Source organism: Erinaceus europaeus, chromosome 13, assembly GCF_950295315.1.
Source record: "Erinaceus europaeus chromosome 13, mEriEur2.1, whole genome shotgun sequence".
In the NCBI taxonomy this organism is placed as follows: domain Eukaryota; kingdom Metazoa; phylum Chordata; class Mammalia; order Eulipotyphla; family Erinaceidae; genus Erinaceus; species Erinaceus europaeus.
Window position 1 is genome coordinate 69,245,386 of NC_080174.1, and position 23,037 is coordinate 69,268,422.

The 23,037-nt window shown below is 46.2% G+C and overlaps 1 protein-coding gene across 1 annotated transcript in view; it reads left to right on the forward strand.

The window, feature by feature from the left end:
- The first annotated feature begins 1,859 nt into the window (after positions 1-1,859).
- Positions 1,860-23,037, forward strand: part of EPHA10 (EPH receptor A10) — a 68,494-nt gene continuing 47,316 nt past the window's right edge. Inside the window, exons 1-3 of the mRNA XM_060206183.1 lie at positions 1,860-1,981; positions 4,963-5,027; positions 6,637-7,312. Of these exons, the coding sequence (XP_060062166.1) occupies positions 1,876-1,981; positions 4,963-5,027; positions 6,637-7,312 (847 nt within the window). The 5' untranslated portion in view covers positions 1,860-1,875. The remainder of the gene's footprint in view (positions 1,982-4,962; positions 5,028-6,636; positions 7,313-23,037) is intronic.

Here is a 23,037-nt window from a genome sequence, read left to right on the forward strand (position 1 = left end):
TCAGGTAGATCTGGTTTCAGGGGTTCTGCCTGCAACCAATGACTGTCCAGACACCACACCTTCAGCTTCCTCAGCAGGCTTCAGTTTCCTGGTGTGTCTGAGCCCCAGCCTCTCCAGATGACCTTTATATCTGCTGGCAAAGGAACCCAGTTCCTCCCAGCCACATCTCTCTCTCTCTTTTTTAAATTTCTTTATTGGGGGATTAATGTTTTACAATAGAAAGTAAATACAATAGTCTGTACATACACAACACTAGCCACATCTCTTACTGTCCAGCAAATATGTCTGTGCATTGGCAATGTGCATGTACACATCACACACACACATACACCGAGAGAGAGGGAGAGAAAACACATGAAAGCAGTTTATAGATGGCTAGTGCTCCACGATGCCAGGTATTTTGATTACACTTGGTACTTAAGGAGAAATGTGGCGGAGACAGGGCAGTTAACCCAGTGGCACTCAGCTCAGAGCATGGCCCTCAGCAAGTGCTGGTGTAGCGGTGAGAAACATATGAATACAAAACGTGCAGACTTTCAGGCCACACAGATCATGAGAACCAAGACATTTATTCTCAGGCCTTCTTCAGCATCTATCCCCTCCAAAGGAAGAGGGACTGAATCCCCCAAGAAAAAGAGCTTTGAAAAGCCACAGGGAGGGTGGATAGTTCACCACTCAAGTTCCATCCAGACGATGGCGCTCAAGAGCCGCCTCCTTCGTCCTGGAGGACCCCAGCCCTTCCCACCAACAACGCCTTAAACCCTCGGCTCGCACATAAATGACCTTCACTAGACAGAGGTCATGTTCCTCGTCCCCTTGCAGCGTCTTCTGCGGTGTGTGCTCTGTCTCGCTCACAGATACCTAGGTGTCCCCATCACGGCTCGCTTCACGGATCCCCAGGGGAGGGCAGAGCGGGATGATCAAAGTGGGGAACTCCGGGCTCTGAACTAAGGAAGGAAGGGGTAGTTGTGGAGAGTGCCGACTGTGTCCCGGAAGCTGGAGCAAGAATCCGAGGAGCCGACGGTTCTTGCGAAATCTACCACTGCTCCATCATGCCGCCCACACGGTTCTCCAGCCTCCAAAGAGCTGCTGGGGTGGGTGTAGAGTTAGGGGTGGGCGTAGGGAGCGGGTAGGGAGGCACAACTCTGTCTCTTACTTTGCTCTTTTCCCGAGATGCAGCCGGGGTCGGGCTAGGCCCCTTCCTCCTGAAGGTGTGTGTGTGTGTGTGTGTGTGTGTGTGTGTGTGTGTGTGTGTGTAGGGGGCGGGGAGAGAAGGGAGCGGGACGGAGCCATGAGACACCAGGCGCTGCAGCAAGCAGAAGAAAAAGACAACGGGGCAAGAAGAAGGAGCCAAGCCAGACGCCGGGGTACAGAGGAGCATCCCCACCCCCAGATCTGGGTCTGGATATCAGATTTCAAGAACCTCTGCAAGCTGGGAGCAGGGAGCTTTCTGGAAGGCTCAGAGGCTGCAAGTGTAGCTGCCTCTCTGCTCTGTAGGCCACGCCCACATTGTCCACTTATCAGCACTAACAGCGGGAGGTGCAGCGCTGGGGGTTGGCCACTCTCGCTCCTGCAGCTCCCCAGGAGTTCCGCCAGCATTCAGCTCTGCCCCACCCCCACAATTTGGAGCTTGGCGGGACCCCTTTCCTTCCCCCCTCCAGTTAGCGGATCCACCCCTGGCTTATGAAGCTCCACCCCCTGCTGGCGGGGATTGGTGGACCTTCCTTAGAGGTGCCTAGTGATTGGTCCCCATGGATGATGGTAACCGGCGAGGTCCCGCCCCCAGCCGGTGCTGGGGTCTGGGGGCACTGCTCAGCGGTGCTGGGGCTGGCGCGGCTTAAGCCGCCGCTGTACTGACAGCTCGGTCTGCGGACCATGGAGACCGGCGCTGGCCCGCATCCTCTGCGCCTGTTGGTCTGCTTGACGCCGCTCTGTCTCGCATTGCTTTTGGGACCCGGGAGGCCCGGGACCGCTGAGGAAGGTAAGGAGACTGGTGGTTGTTCTTGGAGCCTGGGATGCCAAAAGATTCCAAGCTTGCTGGGAGGAGGTGAGATAGGGGACTGGGGGGTCAGGGATGCAGTCGAGAGACAGGGGTCTTTATTGGGGTTTAAAGCAAGCGGGAAACACAGACAGAAAAGACAGAGCAAAAGGTGGCGAAGCAATGCAGAAGAGAGGCATTGGGGAGCTAGAGGGCTGGAGACCTGGGAGGCTGGGAAAGAAAAAGACCAGGAGCGTTGGAAGCAAGAGGAGGAGGAGGAGGATTAGGGGCCGGTGAGATGGACAGGCTGAGCGATTGGAGCTGGGAGGTGTGGGGGTGGGGAAATGAAGAGAGCAAAGGAGACCTGGAGATGCGGAGGTGAGCTCGAAGGCGTGGGGGTGGACGGAATGGAAACCGCACAGGAGCGCTAGGGGGTAAGGGACCCCTGTGCGCGGAGGGGATGGAGCGCTGGATGCGGGTGGGCTGGATCTGGGAACTGTCCGACGTGTTGGTGAGCTGTCCGCAGTGCTGAATCCGGAGCATAGACTAAACAGGCGCGGTTGGCGTAGCCTAGCTGGGCTAAGTCTGCTTGTGTTACCAGAGTCTGCATCTTGTCTCTGATTCTGGATTTGGGGGGAGCTGTACGCTCAGTTGAATCCAGACGCGTCATATGCAGGTGCAGAATCCTGAGGAGCTGGAATCTGAGGGGTTGATTGCTAGGTTGGTCTGCATGCTGGATCTCTTAGGCTTTCCAATATGTAATTCTCATGTGCTGTCACTTATAAGGAAATCAGGATGCTGTCGGAGGTCCTTTCCCACTGTTGCTGATGCCTCTACAGCCAACGCTCTTAGAGGCCCTCATCATAGAACCCCACCCCCTTGCTTATGCTCCAGATGGGTAATCATCCAAGATTTCAGGACAGCCAGGGGTCCTGTCTCTGCTAGTGCTGTGCTGTCCAAGCCAGTGATTTTCTTGGGACAGATACTGGGAGCTAAATTCAGAATGCTGGTCTGATGCCTCTTAAGGGAAGAAAATGACTACATCGTTTTGATGTAGGTGGGGTCATGGGCATATGCCGTGTGTGTGTGTGTGTGTGTGTGTGTGTGTGTGTGTGTGTGTGTGTGTAGCTCTGATATACTTCAAAGGAAGTGGAGGTGACAGCTCCCCAAATGGGAGATGGCTGAGGAGATGAGAGATTTTTAATTTTCCTGCTGGTAAGGTCTCCCTACTTTGTTTTCCCATGAATAATCAGATGGTTTCCTCCATCCTTGGTGATCCAATACTAAGAATAATTGCTGAGTCTGAATGTATTTGGGGTTGTATATAGGAATTTTCTGATATACTCACTTTCTCTTTCATCTTGACACCTAGTTATAATTTAGGAAGCTTGAGAAATCTAGAGTTTCACTGACACTCTCTTATTTTTGAGTCAGTCTTAAGACTTCCTATGGACACTGTGGCAGGTTAAATAAAAACTCCTCAAATATGTCCATGCCCAAAATTTCAGAGCCTGTGTTATCTTAAATAACAAAACGCTTTGCCTGCATTATATATTTAATTTAATTCATTAATTTTACCAGAGCACTGCTCAGCTCTGACTTATGATGGTGCAGGGTATTGAACATGGGAATTTGAAGCCTCAGGCATTGAAGTCTTTTTACATAACTATTATGCTACCCTTTGCCTGTATGATTAAGGATCTTGAAATGGAGATTTTTATCCTGGATTGTTTTGATGTAATCAGTGTAATTGTAATGATTCATATAAGAGGAATGAGAGGAGTCAAAACTAGAGGAAAAGGTAATGCAGTGACAGAAGCAGAGATTATGATGCAATATGAAGATGGAGGAGGAGGCCACAAGCCAAGGAATCTAGGTGGTCATTACAGATTAAAGAAGGTAAGGAGATGGACCTTGAAAAAATCATGTTGAGTGAAATAAGTCAGAAACAGAAGGATGAATATGGGATGATCTCACTCTCAGGCAGAAGTTGAAAAACAAGATCAGAAAAGAAAACACAAGTAGAACCTGAAATGAAATGGAATTGGAATATTGCACCAAAGTAAAAGACGCTGGGGTGGGTGGGTGGGGAGAATACAGGTCCATGAAGGATGATAAATGACATAGTGGGGGTTGTATTGTTAAATGGGAAACTGGGGAATGTTATGCATGTACAAACTATTGTATTTACTGTTGAATGTAAAACATTAATTCCCCAATAAAGAAATAAATAAAAAAGAAGGTAAGGAGATTAATTCTGTCAGATTCTCCAGAAGAAACCAGCTCTGCCAACACCTTGCTTTTAGGCCAATGAAATGGACTTCCAACTTATTATTATTCTTTTTTGTTTTCTAAAAGATATTTATTTGTTTATGAGGGAGATAGGAAGAGGAGGAGAAGGAAGGGAAAGATAAAGAACCAGATCATTACTCTGGTACATGTGCTGTCAGGGATTGAATTTGAGACCTCATGCTCAAGATGTTTAATTAGCCAGTGCTTAATCCACTGTACCACCTCGGGGGCCACTTATTATCCTTCTTAAAAATAGAGACAGAAAAGGCAGAAAGACTGTGAAAGAGGCCACAGCATCAAAACTTACTTCAATATAGTGGGGACCAGGCTCAAATCTGGGTAGAGCACATGGCAAAGCAGCAAGTGAGCTAGTTTGTCAGCCCAGATTCTCAAATTCTGACCTCCATAACTTTGAGAAAATGAATGTCTGTAGTTTTAAGCCATAAACTGTGGTAACTTTCAACAGCAGTCATATAAAACTAGCACCAACTACTTCCCTAATTGTAAGGGCTACCTCTGTCTGGAAGTACCTGAGTTACTCACACCCCTCCAGGGGATGTAGGGAGTGGGGGAAACTTGTCTGTGTACTTTGTCTCACTCAAATTCACAATGAATCCACCAGTGAGTTTCCACCCTCCTGAACTTCTGGTTCAGGGTCTCTCCATTGACATATGTGTCTTCCCCTCCCCTAGTCATCCTCCTGGATTCCAAAGCCTCCCAGGCTGAGCTGGGCTGGACTTCTCTACCAAGCAATGGGGTAAGTGTAAAAAATTTCCCCTTCCCTTTCCTCAGGGATTCTCTAGTGGCCCAAGACTCATCTCTTTTTAGCTCCTCATGGTTACATCAGATCAGAATGCTTCTGAGAGCATGTGGTCCCCAGCAGCCTTGGATTCAAGCCAGAGTGCCCTGTTAGAAAATACTGAGTCTTAGCAGAAGCTGTGGTCCTGGAGGGGGTGCAGTGGCTAAGGCACTAGACTCTCAAGCATGAGGTCCTGAGTTCGATCCCTGGCAGCACATGTACCAGAGTGATGTCTGGTTCTTTCTCTCTCTCCTATCTTTCTCATTAATAAATAAATAAAATCTTTTAAAAAAAAGAAAAGAAAATACTGAGTCTTAAGTAAGACAGTTAAAAATGATAAAATGAGAGAATTGGCTGTGTCTAACAACAGTAATGTGTCATCTGGATGGTGCCAATGCTGGACAGTGCCTTCCAAAGGGTAGATTCTCTAAACAGTGCTGCTGATTGAAAAATTGACAGAACAAGCAAGACTTGAGATCCTAAAAGAGGCCTGGAAACTTGTGATGGGGGTAGAAAGTGCAGAATGCAGTGGTGTGAGAAACAAAAGGGCACTGAAGGGACATCCAGGGGTCTCCAGGCAGCATGCTTACCTCGCCACCACTCTCTCTCTGGAGCCTCAGTTTCCCATTTATAAAATTAAGACCTAGATTCAATTGACTTCAATATTTTTCTTTTTTAAAATATCTATTTATTTTCCCTTTTGTTGCCCTTTTTTTTGTTTTTGTAGTTATTATTGTTGTTGTTGTTGATGTTGTCGTTGTTAGATAGGACAGAGAGAAATGGAGAGAGGAGGGGAAAACAGAGAGGGAGAGAGAAAGATAAACACCTGCAGACCTGTTTCACTGCTTGCAAAGCGACCCCCCCTGCAGGTGAGGAGCTGGGGGCTCGAATTGGGATCCTTACACCAGTCCTTGCGCTTAGCGCCATGAGCGCTTAACCCACTGTGCTACTGCCTGACTCCCTGACTTCAATGTTTTTCCAAGTCTTCCTCTTAAAAATCTCAGGGGTATGCATGGTGTGAGAGAGGGTGAGAAGAGAAGTTGAAATGATGAAGAAGGAGGTATTCGTTAATTTATTTAGTTAGTCATTTATTTTAATTGTCACCAGTTATTGTTGGTTTTTGGAACCTGTACAATGAATCCACAGCTCCTGGTAGCCCTCCCCCTTCCTTTCTTTCTCTTTCTCTCCATTTTCTCTCTCTCTTTCTTCCTTTCTCCCTTCCTTCCTTCCTTCTTTCTTTTCTCCCTTCCTCCCTCCCTCCCTCCCTTCCTTCCTTACCTTCATATAAGATAGGGAAAAATTGAGAAGGGTGGGGGAGATAGAAAGGGAAAGAGAAAAAGAGACACCTGCAGCACTGCTTTATCGCTTGTGAAGCTTCCCCTGCAGGTGGGGAGCCAGAGTTTGAACCTGGGCCCTTTCACATGGTAACATGCACTCTCCTGGATGCACCAATGCCCAGTCCTCGGAAGAAGGCTTTTACAGTGAATTACTGTGGTGACTCAACTTCCTGGGGGTGACTTGACTCTGAGATGCCAGTATCTTTGTCCTCTCCCTCTCCTCTCCACAGTGGGAGGAGATTAGTGGCGTGGACGAACATGACCGACCCATCCGCACATACCAGGTATGCAATGTGCTGGAGCCCAACCAGGACAACTGGCTGCAGACTGGCTGGATCAGCCGTGGCCGCGGGCAACGCATCTTCGTGGAGCTGCAGTTCACGCTTCGAGACTGCAGCAGCATCCCCGGTGCCTCGGGAACCTGCAAGGAAACGTTCAACGTCTACTACCTGGAAACCGAGGTCGACCTGGGTCATGGACGTCTCGGTCCCGGCAGTCGGCCACGCAAGATCGACACAATCGCAGCAGACGAGAGCTTCACCCAGGGCGACCTGGGCGAGCGCAAGATGAAACTGAACACAGAGGTGCGGGAGATCGGCCCACTGAGCCGCAGGGGTTTCCACCTGGCCTTCCAGGACGTGGGCGCCTGCGTGGCACTGGTCTCCGTGCGAGTCTACTACAAGCAGTGCCGAGCCACAGTGCGGGGCCTGGCGGTGTTCCCAGCCACGGCTGCCGAGAGCGCCTTCTCCACGCTGGTGGAGGTGACTGGCACGTGCGTGGAACACTCAGAAGGGGAGCCAGGCAGTCCCCCACGCATGCACTGTGGGGCCGACGGCGAGTGGCTGGTGCCCTTGGGCCGCTGCAGCTGCAGCGCAGGATTCCAAGAACGTGGTGACACGTGTGAAGGTACAAAGTGAACGGGGAGGTGGGGAGTGGGAGGCAGCTCATTGGGTGAAGAGAGAGAAAGAAAAACCCAGAGAAGAGAGGCAGGAAGAAGAGTGAAGAAGTCGAGGGTTGTGAAGCCTGGATTCTTGACCATTTGTGGAGCACTTCCAATTGATTGACATCTTTAGGAGTCAAATTTGACTCCATATAAAGGGCTTATAATTAAGGAACTATGTTTTTTTTTTTTTTTTTTTTTACCACCAGGGTTATTGCTGGGGCTCTGTGCCTGCACTACGAACTACGAATCCACTGCTCCTGGAGGCCATTTTTCCATTTTGTTGCTCTTGTTGTTGTTATTGTTGCCATTGCTGGTGGTGTTGTTGGATAGGACAGAGAGAAATCGAGAGAGGAGGGGAAGACAGAGAAGGAGAGAGAAAGACACCTGCAGATCTGCTTCACTGCCTGTGAAGTAACCCCCCTGCAGATGGGCACAAGGGGATCTAACTGAGATCATTATGCTGGTCCTTGTGCTTTGCACCATGTGTGCTTAACCTGTTGGGCTAGTGCCCGCCCCTTTTGTTTGTTTTTCAAATGCTGGTGCTGGGGAATGAACCCAGGGCCTTGAACATGGGTGATACTACTGAGCTGTGTTCAGGTCCAATCTTTTTTTTTCATTTTTCATTTGTGATTAATAGTGGGTTACAATATTTTAACAGGCCCAATCCTTATTCTGTGTTTTTAGAGAGAGAGAAAGTGATGAAAGCCCTGCTCCACAATCTATGAGGAAATGTTAGTGCTACCCTTGGTGCAGTACTGAGGACCAAATCCACAGCCTCACCCACAGGATGGTCCGTGCTTTACCCATTAAGTCACTTCCCAGGCCCCTCAGAAAGCACTATGATAGGCACCTCAGTCAGGGCTTCTTATTTACTTTTAATTTTTTTATATTTATTTATTTTCCCTTTTGTTGCCCTTGTTTTATTGTTGTTATAGTTATTGTTGTTGTTATTGATGTTGTTGTTGGATAGGACAGAGAGAAATGGAGAGAGGAGGGGAAGACAGAGAGGGGGAGAGAAAGACAGACACCTACAGACCTGCTTCACCGCTTGTGAAGCGACTCCTCTGCAGGTGAGGAGCCGGGGGCTCAAACCGGGATCTTTCAGCTGGTCCTTGAGCTTCGCACCACGTGCACTTAACCCACTGCGATACCGCCCAACTCCCGGCTTCTTATTTTTTAATATTTATTTATTTATTGGGTAGAGACAGCCAGAAATTGAGAGGGAAGGGGAGGTAGAGAGTGAGAGAGACAGAGAGACACCTGCAGCTCTACTCCACCACTCGTGAAGATTCCCATCTGCAAGTAGGGACCAGGGGCTTGAACCTGGGACCTTGCGCACTGTACTATGTGCACTTAACCAGGTGTGCCACTGCTTGGCCCAGGGCTTCTTATTTATTCACTGCAATAAAGTAAGTCATCATTATCCCTGTTTTTGCTGATGAGGAGACAGGCCCAGAAAGGTTAATTCTTTGTTTGGAAAGTTAAGAAATGGGGAGGTAGGTTTGTTCAAATCTCCCCAGTTCTTTTTACTGCTTTGTGCTGGTTTCTTTATGCATGAAAAGAAACGCTACATAGCAGCCCCACTCTGTCAGCTATGGACAAGTGGGATTGGCTACATTATAGGGAGTGAGCTCCCTATCAATGATAATTTGCAAGTCAGAGGCTGGCAGGGGCATTCTTGAGCTTATGAAGAATCTTTGGAAGTTGCAATAGAGGAATGCTATGATCCCTGAATTTTCTGATCTTAATTTACAGTGTTCCCTGAGAAAGACCATGTTGGGGGTCCTGAGGTTTGTGGGAGTACCACATACAGACCTCTCTGTCTATTACATATCTGTGGCTCTGAGAATAAGAAGATATAGATATGGATTAGGAGGTGGCCCACCCACTAGAGCACACACTTTACATGCACAACAATCCAGTTTCGAACCCCCAGTACCCCATGGTGCATTGTGCACAGGGAAGTTTCAGAAATGGCAGAACCCTACTGTGACGTCTCTTCTTTGTCTGTCTCTGTTCTCGCTCTTTTAAAATGTTTATTTTATTTATTTATTTATCTTTTTATTTATTTATTTATTTATTTATTTATTTTTTACCAGAGGATAGCTCAGATCTGACTTATGGTGGTTTGAGGGATTGAACCTGGGACCTCAGAGCCTCAGGTATTAATTTGTTTGCATAACTATTATGCTATCTTCCCCAACCCTCTGGTCTTCTTTATTTGAGATTATAAAGCAGGGGTGGGGGTGGGAGGGAAGACTCACCAGGGGCAGTAGAATCATGCCGGTCTGAAGCCCCAGCTGGAAAAAAAAAAAAAAAAGACTGGTTGGATGTGTGCTTTTAGTGTAGAAAGACAAAGCAGTGTCCTTTTCTGAGCGCTAGGGAAATAGAAGCAGATCAAAAGGGGACTCGAAAGGTTCACAGTCTAGGAGATAATTAAAAAGAAAAATAGACGGAAGATTTAAAAAATATTAGAAAATGAAAACCAACCAGTGTAGCATTCAGCTGTGGCTTGTGATGCTGCTAAGAACTGAATCTGGAACCTCAGGCAGGCAAATCCTGCGCTCTAACGTGCTGAGCTAACTGTGTCTGGAGATGCTAAACTGTAAACATAACTACAGGGCGATACACAGTATAATGGAAGAATTCCTGTAGCAATAGGAAGATAGAGGGGGAATTGATTAAACTTATTTTCATTTCTTTGTTCAGTCATCCATTCATTATGAACTGAGTATTCATCTGTTCATCACATGCATAAAGATGAATGTCACTATCTCCTCATTGGAGAGCTTGTCGTTTAGGAAAGGACTTGGAAGCATGAGCCTTTTTGAACCCTCTGGGTAAGCTTTCCATTTTCTAATATTTTTTCATCTTTAATTTATTAAAAAAAAAAAAAAAGAGCAGGGGCCAGGCTATAGTGCAGTGGGTTAAGCGCATATGGCATGAAGCACAAAGACCGGTGTAAGGGTCCTAGCCTAGTTCAAGCCCCCGGCCCCCCACTTGCAGGGAGGTTGCTTCACAAGCAGTGAATCAGGTCTGCAGGTGTCTATCTGTCTCTCTCCCTCTCTTTCTTCCCCTCCTCTCTCGATTTCTCTCTGTCCTATCCAACAACAACAAGGACAACAAAAATGGGAAAAATGGCCTCTAGGAGCAGTGGATTCGTAGTGCAGACACCAAGAACTAGTGATAACCCTGGAGGCAAGAAAAAAAAAGAACAAGAACAGAGAGACAGAAGGAGGAGAGATGTCACAGCAGGGCTCCATTTTTAAAATTTTATTTGATTGTTTTGCCACTAGGGTCATTGCTGGGGTTCAGTCATAGCACTACAATTCCACCATTCCTGGAAGTCATTTTTCCTCTTTTTAGTTTTTCTTTCTATTGGGTTTTCAGGTAAGTCATGGCTCATTTTTGCATAGAAAAATACATCTTTTTTGACAAGCTAATATTTTATTTTTTTAAAGAAACAGTTGTATTTAAAATGTTTTATTATATTTATTTATTAGATACAGACAGCCAGAAATCAAGAGGGTAGGGAGAGAAAGAGAAGACAACTGCAGCCCAGCTTCATCACTGCAAAGATTTCCCCCTGCAGGTGGGGACCGGGGGCTCGAATCCAGGTCCTTGTGCATTGTAACATGTGCATTCAATTAGGTGTACCTGGCCCCACTTAATACTTTATTTGATAGAACAGAGAGAAATTGATAGGAGAGGAGGAGATAGAGAGGGAGAAAGATACCTACAGACCTGCTTCACTACTTGTGAAGCCTTGTCCTCCCACCCCACAGGTGGAAAGTGAGGGCTTGACCCCATCATTGCACATTTTAATGTGTGCACTCAACTGGCTGTGCCACAGCTCACCCCTCAATGGGTTGTTTTAATCTCAGCAGCTCCAGTGTCTGTGTTATATAGCGAGCATATCATGGGTGTCCAATGATAATATGTTGCATGGTTACCACAGGGTAACTTCAGCAGAGCTAAGGAAGCCTGGAAAAGGGAGCACCCAAGACTAAGAGTGAAGAGAGATGGCAAGAAGTTCTTTCTAGGGCCAGGTGATAACGCACTGGGCTAAGCATATATAGTACAAAGCACACGGACCTGTGCAAGGATCCCGGTTCGAACCTCCCATCCCCACCTGCAGGAGGTGAAGTGGTGAAGCAGGTTTGCAGGTGTCTTATCTTTCTCTCTACACTCCCCTCTCAATTTCTCTCTGTCCTATAAAAAATTTTTAAAAAATGGCCACAGGAGTAGTGGATTCATAGTGCAGGCACTGAGCCTCAGCAATAACCTTGGAGGCAAAAAAAAAAAAAAAAGATGTTCTTTCTTCCAGGCATCCAAGAGCATTCTGAGTTAGGAGACTGTGTGCAGAAGAATAGGGCCAAGAGAAGACATAGCAGGGCTGAGGCAAGGCAGGTCAGCCTGACTACAGCAGAAGCATTATTAGGGTGTGTGTGGGGGGCAATAGGGCTGAAGAGAGGCAGAGGCAAACATCTACACACTGGGGTGAAGAGCCTAGACTTGGGGACACACCTGGTTGAATGCATGTTACAGTGCACAAGGACCAGGGTTTGAGCTTACAGTCCCACCTGCTGCGGGAAAGCTTTGCAAGTGGTGAAGCAGGGCTGCAGGTGTCTCTCCCCTCTCCATCTCCCTCTCAGCTGTCTCTATCCAATAAATAAAGACAAACAAAAAACAAATAAACAATAATGAAATAAAAAAAGAGCCTAGACTTGTGCATTAGGCCAAAGGGGAGGCTTTGAAGTAGGAAACTGACATGATCAGATTCATATTTTCAAGAGATTATTTGAGCTACAATTACAAGGAATCATCTGGAGAAGTGTTAGAGGCTAGAAAAAGAGGGGGGGATAAAAGTATAGCATCCTTGGGAGTGTGGATCAACCTGTCAATGCCCATGTTCAGTGGGGAAGCAATTATAGAAGCCAGACCTTCCACCTTCTGCATCCCACAATGCCCTTGGGTCCATACTCCCAGAGGGATAGAGAATAGGAAAGCTATCAGGGGAGGGGCTGGGATACGGAGATCTGGTGGTGGGAACTATGTGGAGTTGTATCCCTCTTATCCTATGGTTTTGTTAATGTCTCCTTTTTTTAAAAATAAATAAATAAATAAAAAGTATAGCAGTCTTTTTTTTTTTTTTTTTTTTACCAGAGCACTGTTCAGCTCTGGCTTATGGTGGTGCGGGGGGATTGAAACTGGGACTTTGGAGTCTCAGGCATGAGAGTCTCTTTGCATAACCATTATGCTATCTACCCCTTGCCTAAAAGTGTAGCATTCTAGGAGGAAGAGCACAAGGTTTGAACTAAGGCAATAGCAGAGGTCACTGAAAGATGAGAATGGATTTGTGATAGTGAGGCTGTGTCTGCGGCATTCAGTGGCCATGTGACAGAAGAGAAAGGAGTGCTTTTTGACTTGTATGATTCTGTGGGAATGAATGGACACAGGGTCATACTATGGGTATAGAGAACATAGGACAGGGGCCAGATGGTGGCACACCTGGTTAAGTCCACACACTACAGCGTGCAAGGACCCAGGTTCAAGCCCCACTTTCAGGGGGAAAGCTTCACAAGTGGTGAAGCAGGGCTGCAGTTATCTCTCTGTCTCTTTCTATCTCTCTAGCTCCCCCTCCCCTCTCAATTTCTCTCTGTCTCTATCCAATAATAAATAAGTACAAAGATTTAAAAATATCTAAAGAGGGAGAGAGAACACAGGACATGGTTCTGTGGTGTGTTCTAGTGGCAGTAGCTAGAAAGTGGATCTGAAATTCAACAACAGAAAGCTAGATGCCAGTTTGGGATAGACCAGGGAGACTGTGTGGGGTGAGAAACAAGAGGGCCAATGATGAAATTTCACAGATCAGAAATGGCTATGCGGGTGGTGGGCAGAAGAAATGGATTCCACAAACAGACTGAGAAAGAATGACTTGGGAATTGGTACAGTCACTAGAACAATAGACATCATAGCATGAATCCCAAGTTCAATCCCTATCTTCTCATGTGCCAGAGTGATTCTCTGGTCTCTCATTAATAACTAAATATTAAAAAAAATTAAAAGATTTGGGGCCAGGCAATGGTGCACCTAGTTGAGCACACGTTACCATGCACAAGGACCTGAGTTTGAGCCCCCACCTGCTGGGGGGGGGCACTTAATAAGCAGTGAAGCATATCTGCAAGTCTCTCTTTCCCTTCCTGTCTTTCTTTTATTGTTTTAAAGATATGAGGAGAGAGAGAAAGAACCAGACATCACTCTGGTACATGTGTTGCCAAGGATTAAATTTGGGACCTCATGCTTGAGAGTCCAGTGCTTTATCTACTGTGCCACCTCCCAGACCACTCTCTCTCTTTGAAAAAAAAAAATTGGGAGTCGGGCGGTAGCGCAGCGGGCTAAGTGCAGGTGGCGCAAAGCACAAGGACCGGCATGAGGATCCCTGTTCGAACCCCGGCTCCCCACCTGCAGGGGAGTCGCTTCACAGGCGGTGAAGCAGGTCTGCAGGTGTCTATCTTTCTCTCCTCCTCTCTGTCTTCCCCTCCTCTCTCCATTTCTCTCTGTCCTATCCAACAACAATGACATCAATAACAACAACAAGGGCAACAAAAGGGAATAAATAAATAAAATAAATATTAAAAAATTATTTTCTCTTTTGTTGCCCTTGTTTTAGTTGTTGTTGATGTTGTTGCCATTGGGTAGGACAGAAAGAAATAGAGAGAGAAGGGGAAGACAGAGAGGGGGAGAGAATGATAGACACCTGCAGACCTACTTCACTACCTGTGAATTGACTTTCCTGCAGGTGGGGAGCCAGGGGCTTGAACCAGGATTCTTACACAGGTCCTTGCACTTTGCTTAACCCAATGCGCTACCGCCTGACTCCCCCACTTCCATCTCTCCTTCTCTTAATTTCTCTCTGTCCTAGCCAATAAAAAAAATAGGAAAAAAAAAAGAGAAGAAATGACCACTAGGAGTGGCAGATTCATAGAGTGCCAGCACTGAGCCCCAGTGACAACCCTAGTGGCAATAAAAAATAAAAGATCAACTTAAAAGATTTATTAAGGAAGTCGTGCGGTAGTGCAGTGGGTTAAACTCAGGTGGCTCAAAGTGCAAGGACCAGCATAAGGATCCCGGTTTGAGACCCCGGCTCCCCACCTGTAGAGGAGTCATTTCACAAGGGGTGAAGCAGGTCTGCAGGTGTCTCTCTTTCTCTCCCCCTCTCTGTCTTCCCCTCCTCTCTCTATTTCTCTCTGTCCTACCCAATGACAATGTCTTCCCCTCCTCTCTCCATTTCTCTCTATCCTATCCAATAACAATGACATTAATAACAACAATAATAACTACAATAATAAAACAATAAGGGCAACAAAAGAGAATAAATAAATAAAACAAAAGATTTATTAAAAGGCAGACAGACTGGGAGTTAAGTGCAGGTGGCGCAAAGCACAAGGACTGGCTTAAGGATCCCGGTTCGAGCCCCCAGCTCCCCACCTGCAGGGGTGTCGCTTCACAAACAGTGAAACAGGTCTGTAGGTGTCTGTCTTTCTCTCCCCCTCTCTGTCTTCCCCTCCTCTCTCCATTTCTCTCTGTCCTATCCAACAACTATGATATCAATAACAACAACAATAATAATTACAACAATAAAACAAGGGCAACAAAAGGGAATAAATAAATAAAAATTTTTTTAAAAAGGCAGACATACTGAGAGGGTATGGTCAGAAGTTGGAGATCCATGGCCTAGGAAGGGGCCCAGAAGCTAGAGCAATGGACTTGGCAAACACAAGGTCCTTAGTTTGATCCCCAGCATCATATATTCCAGAGTGATGCTCATGTGCTCAGATAAATAAATAAATAGATAAATAAATATTTTAAAAGGAAGCTGGAGGAGGGCCAGGTGGGGGTACACCTGGTTGAGTGAATAAGCGGTGAAGCAAGCTGAAGTGCTCTGTCTCTTTCCCCTCTATTTCTAGTTCCCTCTCAGTTTCTGTCTTATCAAATTAAAAAAAATTTTTTTTTCAAAGAAGCTGGAGATCCAGCAGAGTGCAATCACATGGCAGTTAGGGAGAGATGGATGTGTTTGGGAGGAAACAGTGAGTAGTCAAGTAAGGGGGTGATTGGGAAATGTCTGAGTGGTTGCGCTAGTGATAATTGTCTCAGTTGAATGATAGAAAGAGACCAGGTTTTGGGAGGCTGTGGGGTGAGGATAAAGAGTTAGAATCAGGGGACAGACACCTCTCTATATAGCTGGATTTTAAAAGGTGTGTGTGTGTGTGTGTGTGTGTGTGTGTGTGTGTGATGGTTTCTTGAGGAGAATGCTGGATTGAGGGAGGATTTTTTAAACATAATTTATTTATTTATTCATGAGAAAGATAGGAGGAGAGAAAGAACCAGTTATCACTCTGGTACATGTGCTGCCAGGGATTGAACTCAGGATTTCATGGTTGAGAATCCAATGCTTTATTCATTGTGCCACCTCCTACACCAAGATTCTTGTTTTATTTTTTTTTCTATTTAAAAATTTTTTATTGAGGGGATTAATGGTTTACAGTCAACAGTAAATATAATTGTTGGCATATGTGAAAAATACCTTAATTTTCTGCATACTTATCTAACCCCCCACATAGGTCCTCTTCTACCATCGTGCTCCAGAGCCTGAATCCCCACTCCATCCCCAGTCCTTTACTTTGGTGTGATACACTACAAAGGAGGATTTTATTATTATTATTCCCTTTTGTTGCCCTTGTTTTATTGTTGTAGTTATTGATGTCATCATTGTTGGACAGGACAGAGAGAAATGGAGAGAGGAGGGGAAGACAGAGAGGAGGAAATTTAGACACCTGCAGACCTGCTTCACCCCTTGTGAAGCGACTCCCTGCAGTTGGGGAGCCGGGGCTCGAACTGGGACCCTTAAGCCAGTCCTAGCGCTTTGCGCCATGTGCGCTTAACCCGCTGTGCCACCGGCCGACTCACGAGGTTTTTTTTATTACTTGCTGGGCTAGCTTCGTGGGTGGGAGACAGACGACCAGGAACTCATGGCTGAGTGGAATCGCAATGCAATGTGTTTATCCATCAGAAAAGAATCTGCCTTTATATCTTCCCAGGCGGAAGCAGCCGGCTGGAAAAGGAAGTGGGTAGGAGAGTGGGTGGAGAGGAGGAAAAGAGTATGAATTCCATCTAACCAATGGGGATTAAACCAATGCCCTGCAGGCAGGGCGTGTCTCAGGCATAACAGTGATTATGTAAATAGACCACAACATCAAGCAATGCAGCAGACATGGCATAATGACCAACAATAACTGGTGTGGGTTAGAGCTGCTGATGCTTCTGATAAAAAGCAGGTCACGCTTGAGGTTTTTTTTTTTTTTTTTCTTTTTGCCTCCTTATTTTTTCCTTATCACTGGGTCTGGGTGCCTGCCCTATGAATCCACTGCTCCTGGAGGCCATTTTTTCCTTTTTATTGCCCTTCCTTGTTTATTGGTGTTGTTGTTACCATTATTGTTGTCATTGTTTTGGATAGGACAGAGAGAAATGGAGAGAGGAGGGGAAGACAGAGGGGGAGAGAAAGAGACACCTGCAGACCTGCTTCACTGCCTGTGAAGCGACTTCCCTGCAGGTGGGGATCCAGGGGCCTGAACTGGGATCCTTGTGGTCCTTGTGCATTGCGCCACGTGCACTTAACCCACTGTGCTACCGCCCTGCCCCCCATGCATGAGTGTTATTGTTTAATACTCTACAGACAGTGTGTGCCTGAATGTCTGTACCCTAAATGGACTCATTGTACTGCTCCCCTCTCTTGTTCTGTCACGGAAAGAGCTAGTTGAGAAAGCTGTGTGGAATCAGGAAATGAGGAACAGTCTGGGAGGGGGTGAAGAGGTGGCATCCAGTGTGGAGGACGAGGAGGTAGTCTTCAGGAGAAGGTGGCTGGTTCCCTCCACTAGGCCTGTAAAGAGGGAGAGGGGAGATAAGCATGGAAAAGAGGTGCTTGAGGTTCACTGGCTGGGTGTTAAGGGCACTGTGTCAATTATGATTGATAACCTGTGAGGAAAGACAGAAGGCAACTATGCCTGTGGCCATATGCTAGGACCACTTTATACCTACATATTCAGAGGCTAGAATGGCACCTGGCTCATAATTATGCTTAAAAGTACTGGGTGACTGAGGTTAGAGGGAGGAGGAGGGATACACAATCTGGGGCTGAGATAGGAAAAGACTCAGGGACCCAGTCTCACTTTTAATTAAGGTTGACAACAGACAATACTGACATCAGCTTTGCCTTGGGGAGTAGGGAGCTAGGCAGGACGATGAGGGAAGCTTCATATAGGAAGTATTGCTTTGAACTAGGCTTCAGCAAAGCACAGGTGTTTGCTGGTACTGAAAGGGTGCATGGCAGCACAGGACAAGCTCAGAGGTGCAATGAGGTGGGGCAGAGACAGTGAGGGAACTGATTTTTTATTTTATTCATTCATTACTTTGTTTGCCTTTCTTTTTTTAAATATTTATTTATTTATTCCCTTTTGTCACCCTTGTTGTTTTATTGTAATTATTATTGTTGTTATTGATGTCGTCGTTGCTGGATAGGATAGTGAGAAATGGAGAGAGAAGGGGAAGACAGAGAGAAAGACAGACACCTGCAGACCTACTTCACCACCTGTGAAGCGACTCCCCTGCAGGTGGGGAGCTGGGGGCTCGAACCAGGATCCTTAAAGCTTTGCGCTTTAACCCGCTGTGCAAACGCCCAATTTCCTTTTTTTTTTTTTTTTTTTTGACCAAAGCACTGTTCAGCTCTGGCTTATGGTGGTGCAGGGGGTTGAACCTGGAGATTTAGAGCCTCAGTCAAGAGAGTTTTTTTGCATAACCATTATGCTATCTACCCTTGCCCTTTGTTTGTTTATTTGATAGAGACAGAAATTGAGAGACAAAGGGAAGATAGGGAAGGATAGAGAGAGAGAGAGATCTGCAACACTGCTTCACTGCTTGCAAAGCTTTCCCTGATGCAAGTGGGGGTTGGGGGTTGAACCCAGGTCCTTGTGCATTGTACCATGTGCACTCAACCAGGTGTGCCACCATTCGGCCTCTATCTATTTACTTGTTTATTTATTTATATATGTGTTACTGGATAGAGACAGACAGAAACTGAGAGGGGAGGAGGAAATAGGAGAGGGAAAGAGAAAGAGACACCTGCAGATGTTTCACCACTTGTAAAACTTTCTCCCTGCAGCTGGGGAACCAAGGACTTGAACCTGTGTCTTCTTGCACTGTAATGGGTGTGCTCACCCAGGTGTGCCACTGCCCGCCCCTATTTACTTATTTAATTTATTGTTTTGCCTCCAGGGTTATCGCTGGAGCTTGGTGCCTGCTCTGTGAACTCACTGCTTCTGGATGCTGTTTCCCCATTTTATTGCCTTTGTTGTTATTATTGTTGTTATTGCTCTTGTTGTTGTTGGATAGGACAGAGAGAAATTGAGAGAGGAGGGAAAGACAGAGAAAGGAAGAGACCTGCAGACCTGCTTCACTGCCTGTGAACTGCCCCCCCCCCAGGTGGGGAGCCAAGGGCTCGAACCTGGATCCTTGAGCCAGTCCTTGCACTTCACACCTGTGCACTCAACATGCTATGCTCCTCCCCCGCCATTTGTTTTTAAACCAGAGAACTACTCAACTTTGGCCCATGGTGGTACTTGGAATTGAACCTGGAACCTCTCTGGACTCAGGGATGAAAGTCTGGCTGTGCTACCATTGTGCCATCAACCAGGCCCAGGAGCTGATGTTGTTACTGTTGTTGATTTAGACAGAGACAGAGAGGCAGAGACGGCGAAAGAGCACAGCATGAAGTTGCCTTCAATGAGTTGGGCTCAGGGCTTGAAGCTGGGTGGTACATATCAAAAAGTAGTGAGTTATTTCACCAGCCTAATTTGTTTGTTTTTACTTTTGGGAAGGGAAGCCAAGTGGTCAGATTTGTATTTGAAAAGATTTGTATTTGTATTTGATTTGTATTTTGTATTTGAAAGTTAAGGTCTCGGAACAGGTGGTGGTACACCTAGTTGACTACAAGTTACCATACAGAAAGGCTCAGGTTCAAGCCCCTGGTCCCACCTGCAGGAGGAAGCTTCACGAGCAGTGATTAAGCAGTGCTACAGGTGTCTCTCTCTCTCTCCATCTCTATCTTCCCCTTTGTTCTTGATTTCTGTCTCTATCCAAAATAAATAAATGAATAAATAAATAAATAAATTTTTTAAACAATTAAGGCCTTGCAAGTGAGCCCTGAGGCTAACTACAGAGCCATTTTCAAAAGATGGAAGTGGAGGGGCTCTCCCTTCTTGTCTCTTTGTTTAGTGATCCTGATTCTGGTGCCTTCATGCTCCCTGCCAGGCACTACTGAAAGACTTGGAGTTTCTCTTGGTGGTCTGTAATAGACTTGTCCTGGAGACCTCTGTAGACATTCTCTCTAAGGCTCCACAAGGCACAGTGAAGCCTTGTGATGGGGTGATGTGGGGGGATTACAGACATGGAATGAAAGAAAGTACCTCCTGACTACCAGTGTTGTGCATTAGACAACCTTGGTCATCTCCTTATTATGTGCTCCTCATAGTGAAATACATGAGCAAAGTGGCTGGGCACTGGGACACCTGAGTGAGTGCACCTTTCACAGGTTATCATGTGAAAGGACTCAGGTTCTAGCCCCCCCCACCCCCGTTCCCACCTACAGTGGGGAAGCTTCAGAAGAGGTGAAGCAGGGCTACAGGAGTCTCTCTTTACCGCAAAGTCCCCCTCCTATCTCAATTTCTCTCTGTCCTATCAAAAAAAAAAAAAAAAAAGGCTGCAGGAAGGGGTGTTTTCATAGTGCTGACATCCAGCTCCAGCAATAAGCCTAGTGGCAAATAAAAAAATAAATAAATAAATAAGCAAGGCTGTGGTGACTATTAAGCAAACTGCTGGGGGGCTTGAGTGGGAGTTGAACTAGAAGATTTCTGAAAATCTGCTGGTGACCTTGAGGGAGAAGGGGTGGGGTCAGTAGCTAGGAGCCACTTCCTGAGTCAGTTCCTCAACACAAACCTCTCTTAAACAGAATCTCCAAATGGAGATATCAAGGCTGTGTAATAAGACCACCTATCTCTGGGGCAGGAGGCCCCCTTCCCCCAACACACACCAATAATCTGCAGCATTACTTCTCTCCTTTAAACAGGGCACTCCTACTATTATTTCACAATGGTGGGCAGGCTGTGGTGGTTATTCTCACTTGATGGTGGTTTCCTGAAACCAGAGTTACCACCAATGACAGAGCTCACACTGGAAGGCAGGTTTCTAAGTTCAGCCTATTGCTGTTGCTCACCAGAGGCCAACACTGTGAATCTTTTGCTCTGTTCTTTTTAAAAAATATTTTACTTTTTAAAACTGCCACTGGAGTTTTGGAGCTCTGCCTGTATAATGAATTCACTGTTCCTGGCAGTCTTCTTTACTATTTTTAATTTTTTTTTTTTGTCTCCAGGGTTATTGCTGGGGCTCGGTGCCTGCACTATGAATCCACTGCTCCTGGAGGCCATTTTTTTCCTCTTGTTATTTTATCGTTGTTGTGGTTATTATTGTTGTTGTTGTTGCTGAATAGAAAAGAGAAAAACTGAGAGAGGAGGGGAAGACAGAGAGGGGGAGAGAAAGATAGACACCTGCAGACCTGCTTCACCGCCTGTAAAGTGATTCCTCTGCAGGAGTGAGAGGTGTGGGGGGGCACGCAGGGGGCTGCAGCACAGAACAAGGTGAGAACCTGCTAGGCTCTGGGATGAGGACTGGCAGCCACTGTTTCCCTCATTTGCCCAGCTGGTGTGAACATTTTTTCAAAGTGGGTGTTTAGGGGTTTCACTTCAGGCCTGTGATGGAGGAGCTGTAATTACTACCATTATCTTGTAAATGGTGTTTGTACTGGAGTTTACATGTTTTATTTCAGTTTCTTCTCTCTCTTTTTTTTCAGGAATTTTAAACCTTATTCAGGAAATTTGAGAACACCCACATGTTGGAGTATACATGGGCCGTAAGAAACAGAGAAATAGAGGGAGAGAGAGAGAGAGTGAGCCATTTATTCACATGTTGGCAGGCCCACTGCCTCAGCAGAGGGAGAGAGAGAATTTTCTTCTCCAACATCCTTTTTTTTTTTTTTTTTGGTATTGATACTGTGAAAGGCTCTGAGAAGCCACCACCATACTTAAAGCCACACACTTGTGGACTTAGTTGCTGCAAACCCAAGGTCTTTTTTTTTCCAGGGTTATCCTTGGGGCTTAGGCTCAGTGCCTGCACTATGAATCCACTGTTCCTGGAGGCCATTTTCCCCATTTTTTCTTTCTCTTGTTATTGTTGGATAGAACAGGGGGAAATCGAGAGAGCTGGAGAAGAGACAGGGAGAGAAAGATAGACACTTGCAGACTTGCTTCACTGCTTGTGAGGTGAACCACCTGCAGGTGGGGAGCTGGGGGCTTGAACTGGGATCCTTATGCAGGCCCTTGAGCTTTGCGCCACCTGCGCTTAACCCACTGCGCTACTGCCCCCCCCCCCAAGTTGTTTAGATATTATAACTTTGTGCTCTCAACAACTCCGGTATTATTAGAGAGGCAAAAGCATGAAGTGTCAAGAGGACACTTTCCATACCCCTGTTCTCTCTCTCTTCTCTCTGACTCCACTTGCAAACTGGAACAAGCATCCCAGTGGAAGATATATGTATATATATATATATATATATATATATATATATATATTTGGATAGAGACAGAGAGAAATTGAGAGGAGAGGAAGAGGTAGAGAAGGATAGAGACAGAGAGATGCTTGCAGTCCTGCTTCACCACTTCTGAAGCTTTCCCCCTGCAGATGGGGACCAAGGAGCTTGAACCTGGGTCCTTGTGCCCTGTAGTGTGTATGCCTAACCAGGTGCACCACCACCTGGCCCCCAGGACAGTGGAGGATTTTGGTGGTGGTGGTGAAAGAATGAACCTTGACAATGTGCATGAATGTTCCCTTAGTGTAACTGGAAGTCTGTGTCTGTCCCTTGTGTCCCTGAGACAACACTGGGAGGAACTTCTTCTGTCCTCACTTCCAAGATTGGAAAGTTTGTCTAATTGTCTTTCTTTCATTTCCTCCCTCCCCTCTCCTTCCTTCCTCACCATTACTGAACTTTCACTACTCAGGGATGACTTTTCCAGAGATAGAGTGACAGAGAGAGATAGTTAGATTATAGCATTTAAACTTCCTTCAATGCAGTGAGTGCAGGGCTAAGCCTGAGTCAGGCACGTGGCAAAGCAGTGCCTTATCCAAGTGAAGTTTGATTTCCAGAGGGGAGAAGGTAGTATGATAGGCTCTGAAACTAGGCTACTTGGGTTGGAATCCTACAATTTACTAGCTTTGAAGTCTCAGTAAATTATGTAGCCTCTCTGAACTTTAGTTTATTTGTTTGTTTGTTTTTTTACCAGAGCACTACTCAGCTCTGGCTTATGGTGGTACAGGGAATTGAACCTGGGACCTTGGAGCCACAGGCATGAAAATCTTTTCGCATAACCATGAAGAGATCTACCCAGCACAGTTTCCTCATTTTTGAAAGGATGACCAAGTACATACTTTATTGGTTGTTGCAAGGATTAAATGAATTCCCAAAAGTAAATTACTCCACTGAGCACTTACAGTAAAGGGGCAGGGAGCTGCCAGCCACCCCACA